Consider the following 17,023-nt stretch of genomic DNA (forward strand, 5'->3'; position numbering starts at 1 on the left):
TTAATTTCAAGGCATTATATTTAAATCAACAAAGCACCGTGGGCCCCTCTGTGGAGGGGCTGCACATTTCGTTCTAATTCAGTTATATCACAATATGGCAAGGTCCTATATGGAAGCAGAGTTATCCACACAGAAGATACTCTGACCATTTTTTCTATGCATATCTTTAACAATTGTGTGGGCACAAGACATAGTGTCTGTGGGAAAAAGATAAAGATACATCTGCTGATCCATCTTTCCCATAAATAAGCCTACTGAGGTTCTTTGTTTTTTTAATACTGGACCTGGTTATGGTGTCACTTTAATACATTTCTGCAGCTCCTTACTATTGATGCTGTCCTTTCTGTCCTACATGCAGATGACCTGTTGCTTGAACAGAGTACAGACTGAAATATTTCTGAACAGGATAAAATGCTGGACAAGCAACAAGGAAGTGCAGGTGTGATTGTGTATAGAATCTAGAATGGAATAGAAGCAAGATTGGCAGTTTTAGGTTGTTTGTGACAGAAACCAAAATAAGATGGAGCATAAGGTACAAACTGTGTCTTCAGACCCTGAAACATGAACCCTTAGCAGATCTGAGAAGCATGTTTGTTTGATACAAACATTGGTGTAGTGAAGGGTATATGCACTGTTCTGAGTATACCCACTTCTGAATCTCCTCTGATACTCACCATTCAGTAGTATGCTGCATTTTTTTACCTGGCATGTTTAAAGCCTGAGCCACCTTACTCTGCCTCCACTTGGCTAGTAGGGATGAACAATATCGATTGTTTAAATATCTGCTATGATGATATGCCCAAACTCATTATAGCTGGTACAGATATTTAACCACCATTTTATTGTACAGGGTGTCTGCAGGGCCTTAAAATGTATTAAAAGTTGATTAATCAATTTAGTGAAAATTAAGGCTTTAAAAAGTCTTAAATGCAAAATTAAAAGGTATTGAATCTTGGGGTTTTTAATTTCTATACTCTTCAAAATAGGCTGTATGTTAGTTTTTCTCGGCCAGTTGTTTTTTAATGCTTAGTTTTAATCATGATATTCTGAAACAACTGTGAAGTCTGAAGTCATTCTGCCTTTTGGGGCATTTTCATGTGCTTATTTAAACTTTTATCTCTTCTGCCATGTGATGTTCAAGACGAGATACTGCTAGAATTTTCTATTCTGTTATCACTGTTTTATCTTGCACTTAGCATAGTGTCGCTAATGTAACAGGTTAGAAGTTGGTCGATGGGGTCGTAAAATCTGTGCATAGAGTCTTTAAAAAGGTCTCAAAAAGATTAAATTTTTTTAGCTTAGTAAGTGAATGTACTTGAAAAACGAAACATGAACAACCTAAACTAGAATGGCTGTCTGAGCCGGCAGACCCATGCCTAAGCAGCGCCACCGAGGAACTTACGCTCCCATTGATTACTATGGTATTCAAAATTTCAAAGTCCGAGACAAACCGAATGGGTGTGCAGATCATCACCAAAATCTTATCGATTCTTCCCTGTCACTATCCCAATATTCCCTGAAAGTTTGGTGAAGATCCGACTTTCCGTTCTCGAGTTATCTTGTACACATAGAAAGAAAGAAAGATACGGAGCCCTTTACATAACCCCCTGCCAATTTCATCGGTGTAGGTAATTACAGCTCTCGTTAATGTCTACCAAAGCAAACAGCCAATCACAGAGAAGAGAGACGCTGATGGTTCATCTCCACATTCAGACACAAAACAAGAGCAACCTGCTGGAAGCTGACTAACTTCACAGAAGTGTGGTGCTTTAAGGTGATTCGAGCAGTATGATTTGGAAATCAGACTTTGAGATCAGACAGAGGAGCAGATGAGCTCTGTTAGTGCTGCTATTTTCTGCTGGAATCCTTTTGTTTGTATTCATCTTTTTTTTTTAACTTTTGGCGGGACTGACAGACAGCTGAAGTCCTTTTTTGTGTTCATCCTTATTAAACTTTAGTGTGTTCTAGAGACTGAAGTACATTTCTCTGTTCATCCTTAAACTGTGTTTCAAGGACTGAAGTGTTAGGTCTAAACTACAATTATATATTGGTATTGATATCAGCTAAATTTAATTTGTAAATATCCCCATATTGTATAAACCCCAAATACTGTGCATTCCTAGTCAAACTAAGAAACTTAGTAAAGTTTTATGTTCTTATGTGGGTCTTTTTAATGGATTTCTTGCAGGCCAATTCAAATGGACCAAGGGCAATAGTTGGCCCACAGCCCATAGTTTGGACACCCCTTATATATTTACTGATACTCAGAGGAATAGAAAAATATTCCTAACATTAGTAGAAATTAATTAAACACTGTTAGAGTTTGGTCCATATCGTAGTATCACACTGGGTTCTGATGTTTATAGAGCTAATTTAAATGAACAGATGCTCTTTTCTCTCTTTCAGTGTCATCATAACATCAGGACTATTGGAGTTCAAACATAATTAGAAAAGAAAAACTATCTCCAAATCGCATCTTTACCCTAACAATACACACAAAGTTTCTGTCTGTCCGTGTCATATCAGACCTGTATGCTAAATTCAGACGCGTATTGTCTTGTTAACTAAACAGCAGCAGCTATGATATTAGTGGAGAAAAAAATGCATCGTTTTATAAATTAATCTTTAATCAGAAGTCAGCGCAGACTGGGCGCTCTGTCCTCTCACTGACAGCCAACTCCCTGCAACTGTCAGTGTGTAATTGAAGGGATGAGGCTAACAGAGAAGTAAGCTTGTAGATACATGCTTTTAACATCGTCAAGGCGACGTGCCTTAAAATAAAACTTGGGATTATAGCAGCGCTCCTCTTCAACATAAAGACACCTGTACTGCGTCTGCCCTGAGCCTGACCCGTCTGTATGAGCTGCAGCAGGTCAGTCCCTCACCATTGCGGAGCGTGGCCGCTCATGCTCCAGACACACAGGATTGCACTTGACGAGAGGAAAAAACATTCTGCTTGAGTCTAAAATGTACCAGAAATAAGAAATAAATGGACTGGGCATGAAATTCAAATCTCAAATCAAAGTGGAGGGAAGTTTTTGGGGCAAAAGTCAAACCTAAAGTCTTGTCTGCGCGTCTGGCATGCACACACCTCTCTCACTCTGTCATAGCACCTGTGCGATGAGGAATGAAAATCTCTTAGCACAGACCGATTTTCTCGTAGCATTTGTGACATATATGTTGTACTGTCAGCCCTGCCCTAGGCAACTACCTACTGTACACCTGATGGTGGGGTTGTATGTTTTGCCGATATTGAAGACTGATATGATTAAACTGCTGATGTGTACAACCGTACATTGACTGTAAATATCAGCAAACATTTTCATATCTGCCAACACCAGTATTTAACTTAGAGCTTAAATCTGATATCATGCCAATATTATTGTGCATCCCTATAAGATGATAATATATGATTGCCTAAATAGCTTGGGTGGGGATGGGTTGGGTCGTACTTTGAGACTCCCTGTCATATTTACGTGAACAGAGCTTGTGGCACTATTTTCTGTTAATGCCTACAATAAAAAGGCCTACTTTCAGGTTATTCTTGCTTAATTATCCCATTTAATATGTTGAAAGTACCACAAAATGAAAACTACTTTATGAGCTTTACATTTAGTCCATCCTGATGCAGATAAGCAACAAATGAGGCCACAGAGCTCTCCAGGAGGTTGTTTTTGATGACTGACAATGTGGGATATTCAGACTTTTTCCTTTTCCTACTTCTTGTCCTTTCTCATGGTCTTTATTTATTTTCTGAGTGTCAAAAACTCTGATCATATTTCAAAACATTTACTGTAAGTATAACTGTTAGTTATTTTATTAGATGTGGTATCCAATGTGTTACATGGAAAATACTTTTCTGACTGTTTATGGGAAATTTTTAGTTATTTTGCATGTCAGGGTGAGGGCTAAGTATTGTAATTGTTGCAAAATGGTACAAAATCATTGAAGTTAAGGAACAGTCTTCAATTAAAGAGGATGACACAGAAATTGTTAGAATGAGTCCATGAGAACTTTTAAAATGTCATGGAGCCTCCTAAGCCATGTGTCCTCTGATTTGTAGTCCTTTCTATAAGCTGTTGTGTTGTAAATGTGTGTGGTCTCTCACAGATTATTGAGCACAAACACTTTGGCTGTTCTTCTGAGTCTCCTCAGGCTCTTTTACAGAGTGAGCCATGCATTTCTTTTTTAACACCATCCATTCTTGTTGCTAGGAGACTGGTTGATCTTTTTTCTTGACTCAGCTCACTTACTGTTTTCTTTTGTTTTTCTGTGTATCATTTCACCACATTCCCCTCTTACAATGATAACACATTTGGTCTAAATAAACCAGTGTATAAATAGGTTAATGAAAGATTTGATAATAGTAGATCTCCCACAGAATTAAAGGAGAGATGATGTGCTGTTTTCCTGCCGGATTCTTTTTCTTTTCACTAATGAAAGACTTGCTGGAGAAAAGATACCAAGAGAAAGGCTGTTTCATTGTTGATCTGAGCTGTTTTGTTGAAGTGATGACACAGTCTTTTTTACTCTGTAAAATAATAGCAATTAACAAGAAGTTACATAGATGAAATTTACTCCAATTAAGTTGATGTCTAGTCCTCTGATGCATTTAAGAAATAGACTTTAATGTTATATGCAAATGTTCTTTTTTCCGAGTTCTATGCCCACTTTCCTTCCAATCTTTTGGCCTTTTTCTTGCAAAGAGACACATTAAGTTTGTTTTGCATTGGAATTTTCACATACATTCTGTTTTTTAGCTGCTACTTTTGATTTTATCACCTGTATCCTAAAGTTTGGGGCCTTTCTTACCCAGTAACCACCAGCTAATGTTTTCAGTCAACATAGTTTGTGAATTTCTTTCTCGTTGAACTAAATGTGGGGCTGAGAGCAGTGGTTACCAGATGGTATGCTGAGGCATACTGGTGTGCTTTGAGGCAGGATAGCATGTGCCATGAGAATTTATCCAATGTGCATGCAATATTACTACAACCAAACAACAACTATAGATGCTGTAGTGTGTGATAAAAAGGCTATTTTGTAAAGAAAAGAAAATTGTGTGCCTTCAGATTTTAGTTTTGAACTTAGTTGTGCTTTGTGAAAAACTGTCAAAGACCACGGGATTAGACACGTTGATTCTCTAAATTACACTGAAACTTTATTGTCTTTTTCATGTCCACCCCACTCACTCACTCACTCACCAACACATACAGTATGCTCATTCTATCATTTCTAAAATATTATACCTCCAAATAGTGTTATAGCCTATGTCTAAACATTTTTTGTCTGTTATCTCAGAGCAGGTGATTACAGAGCAGTGAATTCATGCTGTGACTTGACTACAAAACTTGACGAACTACACAGAGATACAAGATCAGGCATTGTGACCAAGGTGATGACATTGGAAGGAAAATGAGCTGGGCAAGACTACACCCAGGAAGAGGACTGAAAATAAACAAACTTCATTTACTGTACTATACTGTGTCTGTTGGTCTACAGAAAGTATGCGCTGATGTCACTTTCAGTGCCAACACAACTGCTCTGCTGGGTTGAGTGGCAAAACATTCCTGTCTGCTCAATGATGAGCGGATGAAAATAAGAGAAAAACAGGCTAAGATCTGCTTAAATTGAGTGGGGTTTAGCCCAGCGGCAAGCTCCAGTCCTGAAAAATGAAGCCAATGTGAAAGTGCAAAAAGTTGCTATACCGCAAGTGTCCACTTGAGGCTGGCTGCAGGAACACCGGAAGTCCCGTCTGGACATATGTTAAACAGCCAGTTTTGACACTAGAAATAAACTGGTTTACAGCCTGGTTCAAAACAAAAAACGTGCCTCATTAGCTAGTGTCTTATTGTGCTCCCATTGTACGGGGGGGGTGAATTTTTTTGTACCATGATCGTTTGGATTATATTTAGGATGAAAGCTGATTGGCGCGTCTCATTTGATTGACAGACAGCTCGGCAGGCAGAGGCTCTGTTTCTGTCAACCGGAATACTAGCAGGCTGACAGGAAATCGCGCTTTTGGACGGGCCATTAGGTTGATCCAAAGTTCAGTTGCAACCACGATTTCAATATGGAAGCCTCCACGGATTGGCTTCAAGAGCTGTTTGAGTCCGCCTATTGTAAGCAGACGACTGACGTCAAACGGGCTTTGTCCAGTTCTTTCTACAGTCTATGGGTTTAGCTTATACTCATCACTAACACAATGTTTGTGGTAGCTACTGTGATAGCACATCTTCATCTTGTGTTTTTATTGATATACCATTGCGGCTCCAAACATTTCTGTAAATCTATCCCATCAGTTGAGGACCTGTACTAACTAAGGTGACCATCATTAAGATTTAGTTATTAATTAGCAGCACTTTTCAGCTGAAACAAAGTTGTTTATAGCTTGCTCCCCACTGATTTCTGTCAACAGCTCAAGCTTTCTGCCACTCTGCAACATACATGCCTTCTATCCAAATATTATAATGAATGATAGACTGGCTTGATGCTATGCTAACCTCAGTGACTCACTTGTTGCTATTTCACACCAACATTTCTCTCTTTTTCAGTCTGTTGTGGTAGTCTCTTGACACTACATCCTAATGCAGGGGTGTTGTTGCTTCTGCTCAGTGAACTTTTCTTCTGTTCCACTGTTACATCTCTCAACATTAATTCCTCAATCCTCTTTTGCTTTGCCATTTGATTTGTTTACATTTGTGACTTCAGCTTGTGAGCACAGCTTAGAGCACTCTGTGCTCTTATTAGTTAATTTCACTGATGTCACAAGACAAATTGCAGAGGGCAGGATAAAATATCGAAGACCTTAGGCTTTCAGATGTGCTCTTGATTGTGGTTCTCAGTGACACGGTAGGATTTCAGGGCCAATAGGTCTTGAATCAGTACGGCTGTCGGGTCGGACCGTAATTGTCCTGAAACATGTAGTCTGACCTTATCTTAAGAAAGTGAGAAAATGTCACCAGCATGGTCGCCCTGATTGAACAGTTGGTTGAGGTTAAACCCTCAGTGTATGTGTCCTCGACTTCTTGTACCATGTCAGGCTAAAGCTGTGTGGATTATGCTACACTCATTCTTACTGTGTCTTTAATATTTCTTATACTATCAATTTCATGTTAGTGCAACACCAACATCTTTGCACTTTATATGACAGAGCCATAAAATTGAAAATGAATTGTTATTTTAAAAGCTATTTTTTTAGACACTATTTTTTTTATCCTCATTATCTTATTTTTCATTTTTGTTTTAATTGTGTTGTTATCATCATCATCATTCATATGTAGCAGCAAAAGACAAGCTCAAGCTGCTTCATTCGGAAGTTGGGATTTTAGTGATGACCAGTCTCTTTGTGTGAGACCACTTGGCTCTTCATCAGCAGCAGCATTGTAAATACAGGCCGATGCAGGATTTACGTCATGTTTTGTGAGGTTTATTGTGGACACCACTTTGACTTACACTGTACGAATAGCATCATATTTTTACATTGCCAACAATCTGTCAAACCCACATTCACACTTAACACATTTAGAAAATAAACCTAAAGGGGCATACCACGACAGTAATGAATTAGTTCATGAAGCAGTATTTTTGAGCACTCATCCTTAACACTGACATGCAGCAGCATACTGTGAGCCTGTTCCTCCCCACAGGCAGCCATCTGGTAGAGCAGAGAAGAATGGAGGTATGCAGGGAGAGGAACATCTGGTCTGCTCTGAGTTTGTACTGACAGGAAATGTGATGGATGGGACATTTACACTGAAGCAGGCACAGATATGAACCTATACTTTAGTTTTTATTGGCCTGAAAATGGTCAGTCATGCTCTGGCTGGATTATTTGTTTTTTTCATGCTTAATGATAGCCCATCATACAGTATCTGTGATGGAGTCTGACTGTGAGGAAGATTGTTGGCTGATAATGTACGAGCCTGCTTATATCAAGTGCTCAGATAATGGATTTCTGTGGACATTATAGAGTATTATAGAAAACATCAAGATTAACTCATGCTTTTATGGCTTTTGTGGCTGTTAATCTTTGATCAACTCACTGTTGTGACTCTAAGTTTTAACGTTTAATCTTTGTTGGATTATCCACTTGAATATTAGAGTATCTCCTCCTATTTTACATCACACTTGTTTGTAACCATGTGACAGCATTGTTAATGTTAAGCACAATTGATATTTTAACCCGTGTCCCTGACCCAAGCTGATATTTGGCTTTGCTGTGCATTTGCATGTGAAGATAAAGTGGATAAACTGAAGCATTGGGTCGACGTTGAAACACCAGTGCTCTATAGTAAAGAGAAAGCACTTTGCATTGCACACATAAATTTAAAAAAGAAATGCACAATGTCTTTTGATTCCCACATTTAAGACTTTTCCACACACTTGGAAATTTCTTCAAAATTACAGGACAGACTGCCCTGAACTTTTCCTGAGATGCCTAGTTTTATATGCCACATAAGTAGCACACAGCAGGACACCTTGCCTGTTAGTGGAAGTTGGGTTTGGGTTTTTAAGGAGCAGGACCTCACTTATTAAGGATAAATAAAAAAATGGCTGAGTTTGAGGCTATGATGCCAGCTATGTCAGTGCTACATATGATTGGAACGAATGACTGTACTCCCTTTAATAGTCGGCACTAGAATTACAAGTCAGCTAAACAAAGTCATCATTTTTTTTTCAGTTCAGGCCCATAACCCTATTCAATCGCTCAGTCTAAACTTAAATGCAGCCACTGTAGCTGCTCTTAATGACTACTGCCATGCTGTCTCAGTGCTCTTTAACCCAATGTGAACAACCGTGATCTGATGGTACTGATAGCATATTGTAGGAACCATTTAGCACCATTTTGATTTGAAAACAAAACAGTTCATGCTCACATATAAGTAAACAAAAGAAATTGTGTTTAATCAGATGCGAAGTTATTAGCAGAGGATCATCCCTACTAATGACAGTATCAACAAACAAGCCATAAAGACTGTACTTAGAAGCTAAAAGCATAAAGAAGCCACTTCATTATGTGCTCTACGATCCGCTATTGGACATTTTACAAAGCGGCTAGCAGGAAAATTTTATATCATAAGTTTTGTGTGTCTGAAAATGCTATTGGAATAAATAAAAGGGAGAGCCACACAGAGAAAGACATGTGAATGACCAGGCCTCATCTTTAATAAATTTAGTAAAACCAATCAAATTTAGGTCAAGATATGCTTAGATGTTAAGTATGCTTGCACCACAGTTTTTCATTAATGGCTTACAAGGCAAACCACTGGATCCACCCTTGGTCAGGATGAAAACAACACTTCATAAAGCAAAGCGGAATGATGCTGGCAGTTCAGTTCCACATTCAGACACAACACAAAAAGACACTGCGTGAGTGTTAAACTTTATAAGAGTGTTGCTGCTTGATGACAATAAGCTGGATTTTGGGCCTTAAGACTGAGCAGAAAGCTGAGCAAAGGAGCATTATTTATGCTGCTATTTGCTGCTGACATTTTGTTGTTTTTGGTTGTCAACATGTTTACTATTTTTGCCAATGTAAAAATGAAGTCTGAAATAAAACATTTGAACAAATTCTTCATGTCATAATAGTTGTTTACAGAATCAACATGGCAGAAAATAAGTACAGCACGGAAATAAGAAACAGTTAAGATTCTAATCTTGTTATAATGTTATGATACGGCCTTTTATATTTTATGTAATAGAATTTGCTGTGAGCTATTAGCTAGGTAGGAAGCTGCAGTTGGCCACAGGCCATAGTTTGGAGATTTCTGCTATACACTACCCCAGCATGTGTTTTTGCATTCTCAAAAATATACAAGTTTTAAATCAAAACAAATCTGCATTGATTGCTTGGCTATCAGTACAACTCTTCTGCATTAAATGTAGGTACTTTGCTATGTAATATAACCCAGTCTGATGTCTGTAAACTTTGGACACCTTTTTCTGCACTCCCTTTGCTACTGGTGTAAAATCCACTCTGAAGGAATTCCAAGCAGCTCCTTAATCCAAGCAAGTGCTGACTGAGGTTTAGATTGGATGGAGGGAATGAGGAAGAAACGACGGATGTGGAGATGTGCAGGTGAGAGGGCAAAGGGTTTAAAGATGGGCGGGGAGACGAGAGGAGAGAGAGGAGTCAGGATCAAAGCAGGGGTTATCCCCGAAAGTACGTGTGCTTTCCAGGTATTTCATTGTCAAAAAGAGGTGCTTATCTGCTCTGTGGTGTGTGCTACAATGAGTCTGTTTCAGGAAACCTGATCCTGGTCAGGGCAGTGTTGCAGAGGACAGGGGGTTTTATGAGATGTTTCATTAAGGCAAAGCTGTAGCTAAAATGCAGACAGAATTTATGTGACCATTTTATTTAATAAAGACAAGGTTTTGTTATTTTACACAATAAATGAACTTATTCCTCATTCTTTTTCTGTTTTCTGTCATCCTGCAGGTATGACTACAGAGAGATGCTCTACAATTCCACTTTCTGTCTGGTACCTCGAGGACGACGGCTGGGCTCCTTTCGCTTCTTAGAGGCTTTGCAGGTCAGTGACTGTCAAACAGATGTTGCTCATTAACACCGGGCTTAGCTGTTAATAAATCTGAGTCAGTTACATAAGTGGAAAAATAATGACACAGTGGGTTTTGTTGTACATTAAATGTCTCTCCCATTATGTAGTCTGTTGGTATGAAACAGTAAAGGTAACAGATATTGGCAGGTAGACGCTAACCCCACTGCTTTACTGGAATCATTAATAGAGTCTTTGGTTCAATTTCACAACTATTTTAGACTTTATTAAACTCTAATAAAATGTTGAGTCACTTAGATTTATGAGTTTAAAGTGTTTACTGTTGCCACTCATTGGTTGAAAGATACTGCTTGGAAATTTGGATTGAACTCAATGACCAAACACAAGCTTAACTGTTTTAAAACATTTCAAAATGACTCAGCCTTGATGCAGTATTTTCAGAACAATGAGGCTATTAATGAGTGGTTAAGAATGGAAAAAGTGATAAAGTGGGTAACTCCCAGTAGCCCTCTAACTCATTGCGAGTCACACTGCACGATAACACTGGTAGTATTATGGTGCAGACTGTTGATACAGCTGTGTCTGACTCAAGGCCTGTCATCTATTCTATTTTGTTTTCATCTTCTCTTAAAGGGTTTTTTGGTCTCTTTATCCATTTAGTCTGGTCAGCTTGTCTTCTAACATTACACTTGATCTGCTCTCTTTAGTGCTAAGAGTCTGCAGAGCTCGATGTTGAAGTTTTCTGAGGAACAGAAGTGTCGGCTCAAGCCTGTGTTATATTTGCAGAAATTATGTTTTTAAGTAATGGTGTCGTGAAGGCATTTTAAGACTTTCAAACATAATGCATCTTCAGAATTACTAGGGATGCACAGATGAATCTGTTTAAAATCCATATTGGCTGATTAGAACACCTACAGTATGTGACGTAGAAACCTACTGAAGGTTTATATGTCACATAAGCCCTGCCTTTTCAGACAACATTTTTCAAAGCAGATGTCTGCTTGAGCTAATTAAAAGCCATAAAATGCAGATTTTTATCAGCTTGGTGCAAATGTCAGAAATAACACCAGCATTGATGTGTTTTATCATAGTTCAGTCACATACTTCAGTGTACAGTGAAAAAATCTTCAAGTGTTCACTACCTCTTTAATGACCCGCAGGCTACAATGGCTGATAGATCTAGAAAATTTACCTCACAATGAACAAAGTCATGCATGTAACTTGCTATTACCTTTAGTGAAGGCAGTGAAATCAGCTAACAACAGAGTGTACTGAGTGAACAGCTCTGTTGTTTTATATCATTGTAGCGTTGGGGGGCTGGGTAATTCCCCGTCAAGACTGGTGATGTCATGGGCTCGTATGTTTGCCCTTCTCAAATTAAACCAAGCCAGGAAAGAGGTGAACAACTTTCAGACTATATTACTTATTTACTCAGTTGCATCTGTTACATTATGATTGATGTTAAAAAGTGAAACAAGCATCCCCCTGTTATTGCTTTGTTTTAAAAGAAAACATTTAAGCCTCTAGATTGTGGACATGCATCTCAGTTTGATTGAAAAATAATCTCTGTGTTGCTTTACAGAGCTCAGTTGATTCTGATAAAGCTGTTACCATTGTACAGGTGAATATTTCACAAATTGGAGAGGTATCACAGTTCAAACCATCATTATCATTTTCTTCAAGTTGCATGACCCTTAGGGCAGATTTAGACTGTGAAGGCTCTGCTTGTTATCAAGAGTGAAATATCTAAACATGTTGATATCTCTCAAATTATAATCAGCACTTACATTAGAAGTTTTTGGAGATGACTAAATAATATATTATTTCTGATATTTTGCGGGGTTTTTTCCATCCAGTAACTGAATATACAAATTGCTGGTGCTGTGCTGGTTTGATCTCTGTTTTATGTTTGTTTCAAGAAATGTATTCTGCTATCCTTGGGAAAACAGCAGGGAAGCAGGTTTGGAAGAAAGAGATTCTTGAGTCAGTACTGGGCTTAACAGAAAAAGTTGGACAATGGCTGTATATTGACTGGTATGGAGAGATAATTGCACCACAAGGAAGCCAGAATTGAGTCGGGGTGAGACTGGACTCCTGACCAGGTCCTCACAGGAGCAGAAATCAGTGCAGCTGCAGGAGAGATAGCATGCAGCAGAGGTTAGCAGGAGTGAAGGGCTGGACCCTGGCCTGGAGGTATTAGTGGGTCTTTCCTCTTACAGCCTGAGACAGGAACACAGGAGTTGAGGAGGGCAGGAGGGCACTGGAGGATGTGGGGAAGTTAAAGGCCAGGCAGACTTGCTGTATTAGCTACGCAGGCTCGAGTTTGTATTCTTGGTGAAGTCAAAAGTGATGTCACATGAGGAGGGGCTGACTGAGGAGTAAACCTGCAGGATCATATTGTGCAGTGCAGGTGCCCTGACAAACAGTATGCTGGAGTCACATTGACATTCTCTGCAATATGTGTGTGTTTTGAAAGTGTAGGCAGTGCACAGCAGGGAGTCTTATTAATGAATGTTTGTCCTGTGCGTGCGCATGCGTACGAATGTGAAATGTGATGAGCTGGGAGAGGATTGAGCTCCAGAAGTCTCTAGTTGATTGCTCAGAGCAGATAGGTAGGGAAAGCATGGAAGCGTTTCAGCAGATTGCTGCTTTTGCTAATGACACCAAGGAGATTAGACTGGCACTGCAGCAGCATTCTGATACTGTTTGTGCCGGGACGTGCGCGACTGTGAGTGTGCACGAGTAGTGACCAAGGCCAATCAGTGAATTGAACCGTGCTTAACAGATTTAAGGGCTTGTCACTGCAGGCAGGATGCTGCAAGCACACACATTAGGAGTTCATTTATAACTCATATGTAGATGTGTTTGCATACACAAGTGGCTGAATAAAACATGGGGGCACCCAAACATGGATTTTATTAATCTCTTGTATACACAGGTTTGATGTTCAAGTATGTTTTGACATGCATGTCCACGGAGCATAATGATCATTTTATGAAGCTGCCCTTCCTATTCTCCTTTAGAGTGAGTCACCAAGGTACAACAATGGTCTGTAGTTAATGGAAATGGGTTTGAAGATGAGTTGCTCCTCTTGGTGAAATTGCCTGATTGGATTGCTGGGGAAATGTACCATGCACAATAATGGCCTTGGTTTGCAGAGCATAAGCCATGTAGTATTATTTTCCAGTTTTCTTCTCTCTCCAGGTTGTTTTCTCATACAGCTTTTTAGCTTTACAAAATCAAAACATTCATCTCTCTAACTATGCCCTTATTCTGTGCTTGTGTGTTACTCCTTCAGGCTGCTTGTGTGCCAGTGATGCTGAGTAACGGCTGGGAGCTTCCTTTCTCAGAGATCATTGACTGGAATACAGCAGCTGTAATGGGGGATGAAAGGCTGCTATTACAGGTATGCACTTAAAAAAGATCTTAAAGTTGAATTTTCTCAAGATTTTTTTTTTTTTACCACAAATGTTCCTAAAGACAGTTATGAAACTGAGTTGGTATCCTCTTTTAAATAATAAGGATTTTTACTTGACAAAATATTGTCTTTTAAAATTTTGTTTAAAAAGTACCTCTGAATATTTAATCAACCTCCATACCAAACAATTAGAGTTTTTTTCCTTTCAACTGTCCAATGTAAACACGGGCAGTAAGATAATTTGAAGTTCATAAACAGTCATTCAGACAATGATTCAAGTTTATTTAAATATATGTGTGCATTTAAGTGTATTTGTGCATGTACGGCATATCATCCAGTAGAAGAAAGATAAAGAATGACAGAAATTTGAAGATTTGTGATGACTGTTTTGTGTTCTTGGCATAAATGGAAGGCCATCTTGTTCCTCTTCTGTATGTATTTTGTTTAGTTCTGAAAGGAGCTGTTTAATGTTTGAAGATGTTTTTGTTTATTTGTTTTATGTGTAGGTGTGAATGACTGTGTGTATTTTTGCGCTAATTGGGATTCAAGGACTTCATTGTCTAAAGCTCTCAGAATCCATTGTTGACCACGGCTCCCTCTTAAACTAATTTAACATGCTTACTTTTGCTCACCTGTTTTTAGATTCCCTCAACAGTACGCTCCATCCACCAGGATAAGATCCTGTCCCTGAGACAGCAAACCCAGTTCCTGTGGGAAGCTTACTTCAACTCTGTGGAGAAGATAGTGCTGACCACACTGGAGGTACACACATTCATGATCATAAAAATCTGAAATCTAGGTTGAACTTCTATCTGAGGCACAGGCTTTTAGGGGCTCTCCCAAAGGAGGAAAAAAGATGCAAACTGTCCTCCTGCTTGACAGTTTTTGTGGTGCTCAGCAAAAGCCCACATTATGCAGTTTCGCTGCAGCTCTATCTCATATCATCTGTTTTTGTCATACAGAGTTTCTTGCTAGCTACCAGTATAGTAGAGGAGTTCTCATGTTACAGTAAGGCTGATAGTTGTGAAGTCCAGACCCACAGCCCACAACCAATTTGCAGAGGGTCATGCTGCCAACCTCCACTGGTCACTTGCTCTTATTGAGGAGTCAATCAAACAAACACTGCACAAGGTTCACTAACTAAATAGTATACAGTTTTCTTTAAATGCAGGATTATGGCATAATGAGGGAGAAACTATGTTAAAAAGTGGGGATGCCAGTTTGGTCTGCGTTATTATGTTTCCTATCTCACTGAGTAGCAATGCAGACACTTGCAGTACCTAGTGAATGGAGGAAGGTCCTATCAGATCAGGTCGTGTGCGCTAGATTATGGTCTTGACTGAACCTGCCATGTTGACAGCTCACATATCAGAATTTTAACTGACATGTTAAGTGTATAGGACTCAACCCTTTTAGCAGGTGTAAAGGTGTAAAAAATGCCTCTTTTTATGGTACAGTGCAAGGTGTGGGAATCCTAGATAGCTCACAATACTGTACACATCATATCTCCACACAGCTGTTCAGTGGTCGCCAGTATATTGTAAGACAGTTGCATCATATGATATCAAAATATCAGATTAACTGTTGAATATGAAATACCCCCTAAATGTTAAAGTGCAGAATTAATGAAATAACTACGGTTAGCATTGTCTTGCTGGTATTACTTTACATTATCCTCTCTCAGCCTTTCTTGAATCTCATGGAGGGATGGAGTTGTGACATCATGAGCCAAAATTGCTCTGTAAATCTGTTCAGAGCACTTTTTTAAAGAACAACATCAACATCTGGCAATAGCAATTCCATATTTGTATCACATAAGTCAGGATGTTGATATATGTATTTTGTCCATCCCCTATAGGATATTGTTGAACACAAACGATTTAACTTTTTCCTCTGTGAATTTGTGTTGTTTTTAGGACCCTCTATTGTTCATCCCATTTATTGACTTTGTACTGTCAGGCTTACAAGTGCAGAGTGTGTATCTGCAGACAAAATCCCCGCAATGAAACATCTCTAGACTAGATAACAAAGCAGAGGGATGTTATATACTGTTAAACATTGCTGTCATGTTTTTGAGCCCATTTCTTTCTGTGGCTCAGCTATCAATCATGTCAGTAGTTTGTTCTTGTCAGATACCATTTGTCTGCTTTCTTCTTGCTGAGCAGTAGGCTATCACACTCTTTTCAGGCTGGAATTACAAACAAGAAAGGATGAGAGCAAGGTGGAATAAAAAAAGGATAGAGGAGCAGTCTGAATGTGTTAGGCTGCCAGTACAGGGGAAATTTAAATGCATCGCAAGATGAACATTTCTATCCCAAAAAATTACCAGCCATATAAGTAATGGACTGAAAATTCATGAATGTTTTGTATAGTTGATGTTTATTCTGTTTGTTGATTGTCTTAATCCTACTCTCTTGGATAAATACTGTTTTGTGTGTGAGAAGCTCATAAGCCTTATTGCTGACAGCAGTTACTCCTTAGATAATGTTACAGAGTTCTTGTCCCAAGAGGTCAGAAGTCGGATCACAGGATGGCAGAGCTGGGATTTCTGTGTCAGCAGGCTGAAGTTACAGCCCCAAGAAGCTGATCTTCGACCTGTTTACACTCTCAGTATCTTAACCCTGCTCCAACACATACCATAGTACAAGACTGTAGGGAGGGCCATGTTTTGGCTTTAAATTGAATCCATTAGTGAGCCTGCATTAGTGAGGGACTCCAGGTATTGCACTGTAAACATGGTGAAGTATCTGTTTATAATAAAGAATATTCTGCAAGAAGTAAAAAGGCTTTGTTTTGCTCTGTAGCTACCATATAGCTCCAGAGAAGGCTTAATATTTAATGAAGGTATCCACTCTCAGTGTAAGTCTTCTCAGAGCTTGTAGAAGAGGGAAGTATTTGATTCTGTTCGCCTGTAAAGCCTGCTTACATGCTGTATAATATTGGGCCAAAAACACATAATTCAGATTAGTGTGATGGAGCTGCTGGTGCTACCTTACTTTACCCTGAATATCACACTGTTTAATAAATGATAGAATTTCAGTACTTTTTCAGTTTGGTTTCCATTTAGTTTGGAATGGCACACAATTAT

General features: G+C 39.0%; 1 protein-coding gene across 2 annotated transcripts in view; it reads left to right on the plus strand.

The window, feature by feature from the left end:
• Positions 1 to 17,023, plus strand: part of LOC121513315 (exostosin-1-like) — a 69,340-nt gene that overhangs the window by 30,442 nt on the left and 21,875 nt on the right. For both annotated transcript variants that reach the window (XM_041792977.1, XM_041792978.1), the window contains 3 exons: positions 10,439 to 10,532; positions 13,816 to 13,923; positions 14,578 to 14,697. In XM_041792977.1, coding sequence (XP_041648911.1) covers positions 10,439 to 10,532; positions 13,816 to 13,923; positions 14,578 to 14,697 — 322 coding nt within the window. The remainder of the gene's footprint in view (positions 1 to 10,438; positions 10,533 to 13,815; positions 13,924 to 14,577; positions 14,698 to 17,023) is intronic.

Source organism: Cheilinus undulatus, linkage group 8 (assembly GCF_018320785.1).
Source record: "Cheilinus undulatus linkage group 8, ASM1832078v1, whole genome shotgun sequence".
Lineage (NCBI taxonomy): Eukaryota > Metazoa > Chordata > Actinopteri > Labriformes > Labridae > Cheilinus > Cheilinus undulatus.